At 43.5% G+C, this 14,070-nt stretch overlaps 1 protein-coding gene across 2 annotated transcripts in view; it reads right to left on the reverse strand.

The window, feature by feature from the left end:
* LOC128739138 (dnaJ protein homolog 1) overlaps window positions 1-14,070 on the reverse strand; it is a 124,521-nt gene that overhangs the window by 16,056 nt on the left and 94,395 nt on the right. For both annotated transcript variants that reach the window (XM_053834535.1, XM_053834534.1), the window contains 3 exons: window positions 4,915-5,302; window positions 4,621-4,843; window positions 4,207-4,564 (listed from right to left, as the gene is read on the reverse strand). In XM_053834535.1, the coding sequence (XP_053690510.1) occupies window positions 4,207-4,564; window positions 4,621-4,843; window positions 4,915-5,137 (804 nt within the window). In that variant the 5' untranslated portion in view covers window positions 5,138-5,302. The remainder of the gene's footprint in view (window positions 1-4,206; window positions 4,565-4,620; window positions 4,844-4,914; window positions 5,303-14,070) is intronic.

Genomic DNA, 14,070 nt, shown 5'->3' on the forward strand with positions numbered 1-14,070 from the left:
CGATGATATCTCCCCAGCCGGTTTATTGTTCTTTAACTTCGCCTGTAGATGGGACTGGTACCTCTTCTTCGTTTGTCGCACTGTCGATATTGTTTTCCCCGCCGCCGTGGATCTCCACCTGGGCACCATTCTGGTGCTCGTCGTAGTTCTTCTTCCTACTTTCGGTCATCCCACGATCGTCAGTCAAAATACTGTCATTCTTATCCCGACACACCTCGGTTCGCGGCACAAAGCTTTTGCGGATTGCGTATAGGTTATGGTAGAACTTTGCGTTGTCCTAGAACAATGCAGCTGCTCCAACTCTGTATACTCCTGCTCTTCCAGGCAACACTTGTTCTCCCGGAAGATTCAAGTATGCTGCATCTTCTTTTGTTAACCCTCCCAGTTAGCCTAGAGGTACACCGCTGGTCTAACAATCCAGTCGTGGTATTTTCGAATGTCCTGTACTCCAACAGCTGGCTGCGCAGTCTGTTGAACAAAAACAGAAGGTCAAGTTATGAAAACGGAATGTAGCACCTAGGCTTTGCATTGCTATTTGATTTGCACCTTCTTTCGTCTGTGTTTTTTTGCATTTTGACGGACGTATTTCACCGTATCTCACCGAATACCATTTTGCGGAAACCCAGTTCGCGGTTGACCATAATGACCAGAATAAGATGGGAAATAGGTAGTTTCACGTACCGAGTTTCTAATCCATGGTTGCATGGTAGCGACCTGCAAGGCCTGTCAAGCCCCTGTCTCGCTCGCTAGAGGACCAAAAGCCGAGCAAAGCTTTGGGCTTAAACGTCTTTCTAAAGGCCCCCATACACGTACGCATATGTTGGGTTGGAAATGAACAAAATGTTGGAGGTTCATTCCGACCGAGCGCCGAGCCGAACATTTTCTTCTGCCAGTTTGGTTCGTGGCACTCACACACAAGCGAGCGTGTTGGACGAACACGAATTCACCAACATTTTCGGCCAACATGTACGTACGTGTATGGGGGCCTTAATACTTGATTTCTTTATCGACAGATATCGTTGCGGGTCATTAGAGTACAGAGCAAATACGGTGCTAGTGCAACGATCCTACTGGCTCTATATAGCAAGCGCTTTCTACCAGGATTGCCACATGCACAGATTATTCTGTGTTTAACAGATCTTTGAATAGACTAATCTCAAGTTTTTTTAAGTCTTGACCTTGAAATGAGGTCATACATATAAATTAATATTTTTTTTTAAACGATGGTTCTACAATTGATGAAGGGACGGTAGGGGAAAGAAATGAAAATTTTTGGTGAAAGAGGGGGAGAGCGGAAAGGAAGGGGGGGGGGGGTATTGGTAGCTATGCTTGACAAGTAGTCATTTTGACTCCTACCTTTTGTCCAATGCTAGAAGGTGCATGAGTCGAACCAAGTTGTAATCTGAGATTATAACCGGATTCAAACCCACAACACCCGCCAGGGCATGTGGTTCGCTGGTACTTGTACCTTTGAACCATAGAGGCGCTGGACAAAAGGAGACCGCAAAATCCACTTCTCAAGAATAGCGACGCGTTTGGTTGGGTTATCGACACATATTGTGCCGCTTCCTGCATCAATTGCAGATTACCACCGAGCGAGAAGTTTTTTAATCTAACTACTATTTACTTTGTCGTCGTCGTCGTATCGTCGTCCTGAAAGTCGCTTGCGTTTCGAAAACGTTTTTTGACTGTTTTTTGAATCCAGTCAATCTGCCGCTTTCGAAGACTGCCGCCTACAATTCATGTGGCCTCTCAAGAGAAACCAGCAGTCGTTTTCCCGCTTTGCGTTCATATTGAAGTGTGTAAACTGCAAACCGATTGGGAGCATGAGGTGACGTATTTTTTCATTTCTCTTTTTGTCTCTAAATTGACTACCCACAGTAGAAGTTTGTCGCCTGGCGTCGGTTCAACGCAAGCAAAATGTTCGTTTGTATCGGACGATGTCCAACCGACTTCTTCCATGCACATGTAGTGGTTGTTTTTTATAGTATTGAATCATTCGATCGCGCTCGTTTCCTTCCACTGGCATATACTTCGTTTTGGACGAATTTATCTTCAATCCAATTGTCTCAGCTTTGTATTTTAGTCTGATGTACTGATCTTATAACTGATGTCCTGTTTACGGCATCCATGTCATCGTCAAAGCAGATAAATTGTTGCAAGCTTTGTTGAAAACCGTACCCCGTATGTTGATCGCAATGAATGCCACCCAGATCTACTTCCCTAGTGATCTAAGTTCGCAGAAATCCGTTTTTATGAATTTTTCCCATGGCTCTTGTTGGGTTGCATTATCATATACGACTATGAAATCGATGAATACGTGATGTATGCCGGCTGGGCATTCACGGCGCTTCATAACGGCATTTGTAGCGTATGCATTAAAAAAATAGTTTAATTCTAGATGGCGAAAAGAATCAAGCAACTGCGCTTGATGCTTTGTTCATGCTGCCAACTCCACCTCAGAGCTTAGGGTGGGAGAAATAATTGACGCCATCGCTTGCCTCCTTTACTGGGGCCGTAAGATACTTGATCCCAGTTGGCCAGTTGTTAACGTCCAGTGTCAAATAGGTCTCATCATCCAATATGACCACCACGTCTCTTTAACACGCGTTTCCTCGACTGATGCTTCCGCATAAATATGTCCATCTTGGTCAGGTAGTTCTTTGGCCGTTCGGCCGATTGCTCCGACCTCCAAGGCCAAGGTGTGGAATTTAGGCCACCTTGTTCTCAGTCTTCGACCAGAACTGGGCTCACCTTTTCCGCAAAGACATTGAAAATGCTGGATCAGCCAGTGGATACGAATTACCTTGCGATGTCCAATTTTTTAGATCCAAAATGGGCCTGGCAGTATGAACAAATCATGAAGCGCAGTTGCTTTACTCTTTTCACCATGATAACTTAGATCGATTCGCTAGGCTAGGCGGTGCTGCTCGATAGAGTCAGTAGGATTGTTGCACTAGCCTCGTAACTATCCTGTACTCTAATAGCTGGCTGTGATGTCTATCAATAAAGAAGGGTCAAGTCTTAGAAAGGCGTTTAAGCCCAAGACTTTGCTTTTTTAGATCGATTACAGATCGATTTCAGAAAGCCGGCCTGATAACTTCCCACGAATCTTTTGATTAGTAGCGACGGTCGTTTGAAGATGACTTGGGAAGGTACTTTGTAGGCGGCATTCAGGATAGCCGACGACACTGAATCCCAAAAATAATTCAAAAACTCAACAGCAGTATTCTATCACAACTATCGATCCAGTCCTCGTCGCTCATTGACCTCACTGGCGCAGGCGATAAAAATCATTAACACTATTCATCTGTCATCGTGACGTGTCTATAAACGATTCAAAAACATACAACTATATACGAGTGCAGTAAAAATGGTCCGTACAAATATGGAAATAGATTTCTTTAACTACTAACCAGTTTATTACGGTGTGGCACCGCACCACCCAAAGTGCGCTCAAATGCTGCAAGCTAGAAGGGATTCGATCATTTGCCGGCAAATTCAGACTGATTAAGAAACAAAAACAGGGCAAAAACATTTATCGTTTCCTTCTTCAACCGAGTGGTGGTCAAATCCCGATGATAGATTCGCTGGATTAAATCTCGCCAATGGGATTTTAGCACAATCAGCTTGGTGATTTATTCGGTGCTGTCGTGAATGGCAAGCAAATAAAAAAGCCACACGTTGGTTGACAGTACGCCACCGCTCCGTCATCAGCAAAAACTGTCCCCCGCTGACACCATGTACAGTCAGTCAGTCAGTCAGTCAGTCAGTTAGTCAGTAGCAATATGGGTCCTCCCATTAAACTGATTTGCAGCCGCCTAGTTTGCGGGCAATTTACAGCCATTCAGAGCATTCGAGCGAGCGGTCGCAAAAACACGCACACTCAATTTGCCAACAAAAACCTCTGTGGCCCGTCGAACGCATCGCGCATAGATCACGAATCACGCACCACGAGTGTCTCATTAATGCTGTAAGGTGATTAGATTTATGTTATTCGTTTGTTGCCTAATTGGGGTTGTAAATCTAAATCTGTAAGCTGCGACTCGCAGCAAACTAGTTGGGCGTTTTTGTAGATTTTTGATACCGGAATTTATCTTAAATGATTCATTGCTTTGAATCCGGTTGGCAGGTTGAAACCACCACTTTGATAGATAATTAACTAGCGAATAGTTGGAGAAGAAGAAAAAACAAGACTGAACCTACCTGTTTTAATGTTAACCTCGCCGTGTACCGCAAATCGCTACCCTCCCGCCGGAACCAGATGTGCGGTTTGTCGCGAATTATAAAAACTATGTCGGCAGGTATCTTTCCTTTCGTCTGATCGCCCTCTTTCTGGAAGGTGACCTTTGTGCCGGACTTCCAGCCCGGTCGGACCGATATACTGACGTATTTGTCCTCCTTCTTGGAGGTACCGTCCGGCTGCAGTACCCTCCGGGAGATTTTCATCTTCTTAACACAGCCATGGTAGATCTCCTCCAGCGTCACGTACAGATCGTGCTCGATCGGAGGATCTTGCACTTTTTCCTTTTTAAGCGGCGAGTGCACGTTGAAAGAGTGTGACCTGCGGTTGTTGAAACTTATTAGCTATTGCTAAAATAAAATTCAATTAGATCTTACCTAAATGCACCTCCCAGTCCGTGTCGGTTCCCCAGTCCACCGAACGATGTGAAAAATTCATCATCATTGAAGAGACTGTCATTGAAAAGGCTATCATTGTGCATATCGAAGAAGGAGGCAAACGGGTTGCTTGAACCGAAAAACTGCGCAAAAGTCGCCCGAGGATCACCGTGGAATTCATATGTGAAGTTTTGTGATGAATTTGTTGTGCCATTTGACGCTCCTGAAATGCAAAACAAGCTTCGTTTAATAATAAACGTACACACGCAACACCGAAAACAAACAGCAACTCACTTCCTTTCAGTCCTTCCTCGCCGTACTTGTCGTACATTTCCCGTTTCTTTTTGTCCGACAGCACTTCGTACGCCTCGGCCACCTCCTTGAACTTTTCCTCGGCGCCGGGGCTTTTGTTTTTGTCCGGGTGATATTTGAGCGCTAGCTTCCGGTAGGCCTTCTTGATGTCCTCATCCGTGGACCCCTTCGGTATGCCTAGCGTTTTGTAGTAGTCCTTCCCCATGGCACCTATTTTGGCGGCTTTACGGGCGGGAGTGTCCCAAGGATTGCTGGCAGTGGCGGCACCGCGGACTACTACTACTACTACTACTGCTTGGCGATGATGCCGGGTGGCAACAAGTGCAAGCGCTCCTTCACGTTTCCGGAGCGCTGAACAGCCTCAGACGTTCTGCAATGAAGGGAAAACAAACGACACGAAGGTATATGAAATGGGTGCAATGATTTGCGAGCCGAGCGTTGTTGCTCTGCTGGGATTGTAAAACAGCACACGTCAGTTGGAAAACTACACCTATGCCGGGTGTGAATTGAGAGACATGAAGCCAAAAATGCTGAATGTTTTGCGTCAATATTAGGTACTGTGACGTACGAAAACGTTTCATTTTTGGTTAGATAGACTGCAGAAGACACTGTAGATAGAAGCTTGAATATATATGTAGTACAGTTTAAGAAACTTCGCAGTTGCTATTACATTTTCAACATGCTTCAGAAGAAACAAATTATTGTATGGACAAAGAAGTTAAAAACATTTTGACCTAAAAAAATACATATTTAAAAACATTTATAAAACACAACAGAAGTTTTGTAATGGCCAATTGTAATATTTTTTTTTATTGTTCTTTAATGTGGTTTTAACCAATTGGTCATTCACTATTGTAATAATTATATTTTCTTAATTTGTTCACAAAATTCATCGGAATTACTAACTATTTGTTATACGGATGTGAAGTGTGGAAATTCATTGGAAGAAAATGCGAAACGATTCTTCAAAATTGAAATGGTCTGTAAAACGATTAAATTGTCGATTCATGTATAATGGTTGTCAATCAATTCATACATGATATAATGGTTATTTGGCATAACGACTTTCTTGCACAATTGATAATTTACCCAGATTTTGTTGTTTAGTGCTTACTGACAACAGATAATAATAGATATTGCGGATACGCCAGAGTTTACCAGAGACTAATCCATGCGGTAACTAAAGAAAACTAACTCATAGTCAGTACACCTAGAGAAATAAATAAATTTAGACAGAGGTTATTTTTACGGGGCGCTGCCTCTCCCCATTGCGGTCGATGCTACCGACGGCGGGTCACCGGCAAACGCTCACGTCGTCTGACCCTGAATTATCTGGGAAAGTTACCACTTATTTATGATTAGGCCAAATGGCGTTATGCCAACTAGCATTATGCCAAATGGCTTTATGCCAAATGGGCTCGCTCAGTATATCCGCACGGTCGATGTGGCCTGATAGGACGTCGAAGATTGTCATACGTTGCAGGAATACTGGTCTACTTGACAACGTTGTTGGTAGGACGATCAGCATGCAACGCCTTTCACACGGTGGTAGGTTTATCCTATCCCTCCACAGGATGGCCTCCAGTTACGATTTCGAAGAGCGTATTGGACAAGCTGCCTTTGAACACGTTCAATCCGGCTGACGTAGACTACATGATATGGCGCCCACACTTGTACTCCGTACTATAGAACATTGCGCACGAGCGAGCAATACAGAGTCGGCAAACTGAAGATATCCGCAAAAAACTTCGTATTTATTTTCAGGAACCCCAACATTGAGTATTCTTTGGCCGTAACAGCAGAGATTACTTACTTACTTACTTACTTATCCTGGTGCGACGTCCTATAAGATTTCACCTGTATAACAATGTCTCGCCAACAAACTCGGTAAATGGCTGTCCGTCTCCAATTTCTCGAAAATCCCACAATTTCCAGGTCTTGCTCCACTTAGTCTAACCATTGAGCACGATACGCACCTCTGCGTCTGATACCAATCGGATTCGAGGCGAATACCATTTTTGCGGGATTGTTGTCCGACATTCTTACAACATGTCCCGCCTATTGCACCCTTCTGCTTTTAAGCAACTTTCTGGATACTGAATTCACCCAAAAGCTGCGCCAGCTCGTGTTTTATCCTTCTCCTCCATATACCGCCAAAGATGGTCCTAAATACATGACACTCAAAAACGGCCAGTGCTTTCAAGACCTCGTCGAGTATCGTGAACGTTTCAGGCCCATAGAGGACTACCGGTCTTATTAGTGTTTTGTACGTGGTACATTTGGTACGGGCATGAAGCTTACCAGACCTTAAACGCTCGAGGAGTCCGTAGTAAGCACGGCTTCCGGCAAGAATACGTCTGCGTATTTCTCTGCTGCTCTTATCCGACGTCATCAATGACCCGAGGAATACAAATTCATCCACCAAGTCGAACTCGTCCCCGTCGACTACCACACTATTGCCTAAGCGAGCTCGATCGCACTCGGTTCCTCCTGCTAACAGGTACTTGGTTTTAGACTTATTCACCACTAACCCAATCTTCACTGCTTCACATTTGAGTTTGGCATACTTTTCAGCAACCCCTTGCCTGGAACGTCCTTCCGGCAATGTCCACGTCGTCAGCGAAACCGATGAATGGGGGACCTCCGTAGCCGCAAGGTTACCGAGTCTGCTTTGACAAGCGAGTGGTCGTGGGTTCGAATCTTAGTAGAATCAAGCCATTCGATGTCAAGGGACTCTAGCATGGGTTTATTCTCAGGCCTCTCATTTACCCTTCCTTCATGCTGTATTCTATATTTACCCACTGAAGCCCCTTGACAGTGCAAAAGTCCTTCCTATATAGTTAAGTGTACTGGTCAGAGGATCGAATGAGACCTCGCCAGGAACGGCTATAATATGGGATAGTACTGTCAGCGAGGAATAACTGGGTAAAGTAGATCAAGCTTTGAAGGAAGGGTAAACCTCAACACACACGAGAACGCATAAAATTAAGCATATTGCTCATTCAATAGCGATTATAGCAAAAAATGCAGTGCAGGTCATACAGCAAACACCCGAGCCACAACACCCGAGCAAACACCCGATATCACAATAGTTCAATTATACTGGCCGCAGTGAGGAGCAGTCCACACAGGAAAAAAACCCCGATGAATTGGCTATATTTATTGAAGATCGTACCCGCATGTTAAAACTCGCACCGTTCATAACATCTTCGAACGCGAAGTTGAACAAGAAACAGAAAATACCATTGCCTTGTCGAAGTCGTGTTTCATACGAACTTGATATCGCGCCCGAAATCTTCAGATAACACTGGACAACATCCATCGTGGCTTTGATCAGTCTAGTAAGCTTCCCGGGAAAACCGTTTCCGTCCATAATTTTCCATAGCTGTTCACGGCCTTGAAGTCTTTAAATAGATGCTGCGTAGGGTATTCGCGACAATTTTGGAGGATCTGTCGCAGCACAAAGATGTGATTCGTTGTCGACCGCCCGCCCCAAAACTGGCTTGAAAACTTCGCACGAATTTACTTACTAGCGGCGATAGACGACGAAAGATGACCTGAGAAAGCACTTTATAAGCGGCGTTGAGAATGGTGATCGCTCGATAGTTCTCACGTACCCAACTTGATACCGTTCTTGTATATTGGGCATATTACTTCTTCCTTCCACTCCTCCGTGAGCTACACTGTTTCCCAGATCCTGACTATAGCCAACCTATCCGAACCCATCTTGATAAGCTCCGCTGCGATACCATATTTATCAGCTGCCTTGTTGTTCTTGAGATGCTTGATGGCTTCGATCACTTCACCTATTGTGGGGGTCGTCACATAACCATCATCCACCGTACCACTGGCGTAGTCATTCTCCCTGCTGTCTTGTTCTTCTATCTCCGCGTCATTCAGGAGCTCATTGTAGTGTTGGATCCACCTTTCGATCATCTCACGTTCATCCGAGAAGATCCCTCCATCTTTATGGCGACATCCCGAAAAAATGGGTTTGCTGTCTTCGTTTCTGTCTATATTGATCCACATCTTGACTGATCCCCTGCTACAGCGTCAACGCTTACGCTGCATTCTTCTCGGTCAATATCCTCTAGCATTCCTCATTGAACCAATCGTTACATCGAATCCTTTCAGCGAACCCAATGGCACATTCCGCTGCGCTATTGATGGCCGCCTTAACGCTATTCTAACAGTCCGCGAACGTCGGGTTTTGTTTAGCTCTCCCTCGCCCGACAGCGCAGCCTCAAGACATTCAGCTAACTTCAGTCGTTTCAGATTGTACCGTGACGGGTGACGGTTCCGAATGTTGGTTGCAATAGAAAGTCTTTAGCGTACTTTAACCATCAACAGTAGTGGTCAGAATCGATGTTTGCGCTACGATAGATTCTAACGTCGATGATATCCGAGAAGTGTCTTCCAGCAATGAAAATGAGGTCGATTTGCGAGTTCGTCTGTTGTAATGATCTTCAGGTGTACAGATATGGGAGGTTGTGCCGGAAGTAGGTACTATGTATGGCCATATTTTTGGAGGCGGGGAAGTCAATGAGTCGATGGCCGTTTTCGTTCGTACGCGGGTGTTTGCTGAATTTTCCAATAACCGGTCTGAATTACTCCTCCTGGCCAACCTGAGCGTTGAGGTCTCCGATTTTGACGTCATATCTTGAGCAGTTGTCGTATTTACGCTTAAGCTGTGCGTAAAAAGCGTCCTTATCGTTCTCGTCACTTCCTAGGCGTGGGCTATGGCTGCTGATATTGCTAATATTGAATAAACGGCCACTAATCCTCAACTTGCACATACGACTGTCGATAGGTCACCAGCCAATCACGCGCTTCTGCTTGTAAGGGATTGTGCGATGGTTTATAAGGCCTGTACCAACCCCCTCTGTCACCGGAGGACCACCGTGAAAGTACTGTTTAACGTCCCACACTGATACGAGAACGATGATTCTCCCTTCCTTGTCAGCAGTGTTGCGAAGCCCACGTTCGTGTGGTCTCATTTTCTCACACACGCGTACTCATTCTAACGAACACGTCGACATAAGCATCCTTTTCGGACTCTCGCTCTTATTAATTCTTGCAACGAGTTTTTGAGGGTGTGTGTTTAGCTAACAGCTACGGTCGTAACTCTCGTTCGTCATTGCAATCCGAGCTGCTGAAACTGATTACTTGCGAGGGTTTACACTCCCACCCGTGAGTAGAATCGAGGGCGAAGACGAAGAAGAAAAATCAGAGGGGTTGTGTACAAGACACGACCGCATATGTAGGTGACGCAGGACTACGTAAGTCTCTTTGTAGTGATAGTGGCATGTATTCATGATTGTAATCATTTGATTTTTCATGTATACATGCTATAATGTTGCATATACATGCTACATGCGTTGTATGTAACATTTATCAAAGTAGTAACATTGCATACATTCAATTCTCAAAAGATTGTGCATTTGAAAACAATTTAACAAAATCAAGAACAGAAACTATCACTTTCCTGCTACCTTACTGAAATTAGAGATTGTTTTTATTATCCATGGTTTCCCACGTTGAAGGGATTTTACCAATTCAATGCTATTTTATCAACAGCACATCTTTTCACTACACTTCTAATGAAACGGCAAGCATGCGTATTCACAGAGTCGTATTATAACCGAACACTACAGCTGTAGCACATTTTTCCAACACAGACATCAAATTCGCCGAGATTTAATCGTCACGCAGTAAAGAATTTGCGATCCGTTGGGACAACGAGCTTGTGTCATTTTTTCTGGCACAATTCCCTAACACAGACATCAGATTGGACTAGGTTTAATCGCGTTCGTAAGAAATCTTTTGGCACGAGGGGGCTTTGTCACTCTCTCTGGCGTACTTCCCAAGCAAGGACATCAAAATGGTCTAGGTTGAACCGCGGTGTTAAGAAATCTTGTTGAAATGAGGAAACTTTGTCACTTGTTTTGGCTTACTTGTTTTGGCTTACTTACCAAGCACAGATATCAAATTGGTATAGGTTTAGATCATCGTAAAGAATCTTCCAACCAATCACGAAGCGAGAATTCTGGTAAAACATAGGTTCATTATTTTTAATTTTTCAAAAGTTTAACATCAAGAATCCATACTTTTCTTCATTTGGGTCAATTCTTAGAAGATTTTCCGATCGATTGGTGTAAGAATATTGAAAATCGATTGGAAAACCGCTGAGCTATTAGCGCTCAAAACCTTTCATTTTTCGTGACGTTCGCATTTTTCGATTTTTTGGAATGACACCCTATCTCAAAACTTGCCGTAAGACGTAGTCCTACGTCAAAAAAGGTCATGCAAAATCTGTATCCCAGTGCGCCAATGAGATATATACAGGAGTGGCGATGTTGGTAAAGTGGTGTCAGTTCAGTGAAGAAATTTCATCATGGTGTGTGTGGAATCCAACATCGACCAATCATGATCAAGCGTGACGTCAAACTCCAATAACAAACCCCATTGTTCGGTGCGGTACCATCAAAAGTCTTCTTCTTCCACACCTTTTTATACCTCATTGCTCACGAGACGCTAATTGCTCAGGAGTTATTTGACTCGCGAGTAAGCTTAGCAGAAAAATGACATGCGTCTGTGCTTTCGCGAGTGTGTAGGTAGCAGAATGTCTGCACACAGTAACGGCGGCTGTTTGGTTTACGCTAGCGTGAGCGACGTAAGCGTTAAATGCTACGCTTCTCATACTCTCTCGCGTGAGAGCATACATCGTTAGCTTCTCGCTCGATTTGCAACATTTCTTGTCAGCATACGACCCATAACCCATAATCATCATATCTGAAATTCAAATGATACAGTCCTCAAAATTGAATGGGTGTTTTCATCTGAAGTTATGTTCATTGACTTGAGCAATCTCCGCCACTGTTTGTTCCCCACGAACCAGATTATGTGCATTGTTAAGAAAAGCAAAGTGTTTTAAACTGAAAATATCATGGTACCGGTAACGAGTATATGAGGAAGAAAGCTCGCATACAAGTGTTGTGAAGAGGGAAAAGCCAAGGCGTCGGTTTTTTTTCGGTTCCTCAGTGCCATGCCGCTGAGTCGAACGCCTCCTATGGATTCGGCTGTTGCATCAGCATCGACATTTGAACAGTAAGCAGAAGAAATCACTAACAGGTCCATTCCAGTCAGCGTTACGAAGCAAAAGAAGGTATAACGGCTTTCCATGGAATAGGTATACGTTCACCAGCGCCGGCTGGTAAAAGGTAAGCGTACAGGTATTCCACATGTTTCGATTGAAAATAAAAAGCCTCCGGTCTCAACTGAAAGTATATAAGAAGAAAATTGATGCAGCGCACAAACAGTACCATGAGCAGCACGCTAAAATCCTTCTGCTAATTCCAAACTCGAGCAGGGAGGAACACGATTCACGTTTTGAAAATTTTAATTTACTTCACGATGAATTATGGTGTCAAATCCGGTCGGTTCGGTGTCAAATGTAACAGTTATTCCTTGATCCAGCAACCATTGAAAATTCCTTTTCCTACTTTCGATGGAAAATATAAAAGTTGGCCAAAATTCAAGGTTATGTTTATAAACCTGGCAGATAAAATAGCCGGTCTTTTTGCGGTCAAACTTTACCACCTAACAAGGCACTAGTTGGCAGTGCAGCAGGTATTATTGATGAGAAAATTATAATTATACACACGGTTGGGAACACATGCACACGTTATAAGTGCCAGATAATCCGGGATTGTTCAGACTGAACAACGTTGGCAAACAATTAACCGCACTAGTAGACGTATGCACGGGGCACGTTGAGAATTTAAAGTTCTTACAGCAGGAATTAACAGGAGAGTCCGAATAATTTGTTTTTCACCTTCTGTCAGGAGTTTTAGAAATAGATACCAGAAAGCGGTGGGGACCCACTATTAAGCACGGTAATTTGCCATTCAATGAAGCAACAGTCAAATTTCTGCGAAAACAATTTCAAAAAGATACCACCATAACTTTATGTGATTTTATGAAGCTTTTCGCTGTCAAGCAGCGATAATCGTTTTATTGTTGCTTTCAGCAGATTGTGATCAGACTGTTAACGTTTATAATCTGATATTTAAAGAGGTTATGAAAACCTTCTAAAGAGTGGGCCACCTGGTCAGAAAGCAGTTTTATAGCGGTCATCAGAAAGTTCTAGTGGAGCTCATAGCTTTATTAACGGTTTTAGCATATCTATCAAATATGATCGATAAACAAACTAAAATTAAATATAAACACTGCTCTACATTTTAAGTCATCACCTAAAAAGTTGTGAAAACTCAATCAAAATGATAAACCGCCTACCACCATTGAATGAAATCACAATTGCTTCTTAAGATTTCATTCATTGTCGGACATTCACTTTCCTGCCAATTGTGTTCTGCTGTAATACCACCATTTATTAAAACATTATCACCAACGACCTCATAATCGTCGTCATCATCATCACCACCATCATCAGCATCAACACCATCTTTGCTTTCTCAGCCGACACCAATTTACGGAAAAGAATCCAAACCGAAGAACAAACTGCTTTCGCCGCGCACACAACACACCGAGCCGCATCGGGATGTTATTATTATTGCACGGAAATATTTATAGCGTAAATGTTTGTTTTAATTTTAGAACGCTTTCGTCAGATTTTCCGCCCAACAAACACACGAAAACCGAAAAGCAAACAACCACTTCTTCACTAGAAATTGGTAAAGAAACATATTGCAGCTAACCACTACTAACCCGTTGCACGAATGCCACCAGATGAGGGATGAGAATTTTCACTTTTCTTTTCCTCGAATTTATTAAGATCCTTTAACCTTAACAGTTGCAGGTAATCACTTCGAATGTTTTAGATTTGCAGTTAAATCGTCAACGTATATTACTTTGAACGACGTTAAACCAAACAAGTTAATTGTGCGACTTTCTCCCAAGAAATGACAACAATTCACTGCCCGGTTGGCGCTAGACGGAAGCACTGAAGTAGCTTCTTCGAAGTGGAGCGTCCGCTGTAGTAGCAACCAAGATAGGTAAACAACACTTCCTGACTAGTGAATTCACCACGCGACACCGACCGCAAGCGGAAATACATTTACCCGGTCTGGCTGGGGTGAGTCGAATCGAAAAACTCTCACAAACGTAAGAATGTTAATC

The sequence above is a fragment of the Sabethes cyaneus genome, chromosome 3, assembly GCF_943734655.1.
Source record: "Sabethes cyaneus chromosome 3, idSabCyanKW18_F2, whole genome shotgun sequence".
In the NCBI taxonomy this organism is placed as follows: Eukaryota; Metazoa; Arthropoda; class Insecta; order Diptera; family Culicidae; genus Sabethes; species Sabethes cyaneus.